Consider the following 882-nt stretch of genomic DNA (forward strand, 5'->3'; position numbering starts at 1 on the left):
TCACCGAGATGTTAAATATTTCCTATTTATATTTTTCAGAGGTAAAGAAACAGTTATTAAAGTCTTACATATATTTAGTAAAACACATAAAAACAGTAATAAAAAAATAAAACATACTAGCATATTGAAAAAATATTTCTCTAATGTTTAAGGGCCAGAATATAGGGTAGACGGGGAACCACCGCTGCTTCCGCTTCCTCCAAATCCTCCATTACTTCCTACTCCACTTCCTCCACTTACGCCACCGAAACCTCCACTTACTCCACCTGCACCGCTGAATCCTCCCCCTACTCCACCGGCACCGCTGAATCCTGCACCTACTCCAACTGTGCCGCTGAATCCTCCATCTTCAAAGCCACCTGCTCCACTACCGCCAAATCCTCCATCTCCAAAACCACCTGATCCACTACCGCCGAATCCTCCATCGCCTCCAAAGCCACCTGATCCTCCGGCGCCTCCGATCACTTGACCACCAGCACTCGCGGCAGCGTTAAGAGCAGTCTCAAGATCCACACCAATAGGAAGAGTTGGGTTCTCTCCCTCTTCGTAGTTGACGAAGTAAACCTCAGGGTTAGTAGCTGGAGGAGCAGTAACCTCGATTACTCGCTGGCCTGCTGCTCCATCGTTCTTGTTCAGGACATACACGATGTTCTCTTGCCTTGGTGGAGGAACAATGATGGGTTCAGGTCCTGCTCCTCCTTCAGGAAGACGCACGAACAGAACGTTATGGTCAACTCTTGGTGGTGGGACACTTGGTGGTGGACCACTTGGCTGCTGAGGTTGTTCAGGAGCATCATACAGGAAAACGTTTCTTGTGATTACAGGAACTACGCAAGATCCATCCACATGCAGGATCTCTCCATCACGACACCCGCCAGCGGG

The 882-nt window shown here is 48.6% G+C and overlaps 1 protein-coding gene across 1 annotated transcript in view; it reads right to left on the bottom strand.

The window, feature by feature from the left end:
- Positions 1-70: 70 nt before the first annotated feature.
- Positions 71-882, bottom strand: part of LOC119587553 (pupal cuticle protein 36-like) — a 1324-nt gene continuing 512 nt past the window's right edge. Inside the window, exon 2 of the mRNA XM_037936275.1 lies at positions 71-882. This exon is cut by the window's right edge and continues 288 nt beyond it. Coding sequence (XP_037792203.1) covers positions 148-882 — 735 coding nt within the window. The 3' untranslated portion in view covers positions 71-147.

The sequence above is a fragment of the Penaeus monodon genome, chromosome 22 (genome assembly GCF_015228065.2).
Source record: "Penaeus monodon isolate SGIC_2016 chromosome 22, NSTDA_Pmon_1, whole genome shotgun sequence".
Classification (NCBI taxonomy): domain Eukaryota; kingdom Metazoa; phylum Arthropoda; class Malacostraca; order Decapoda; family Penaeidae; genus Penaeus; species Penaeus monodon.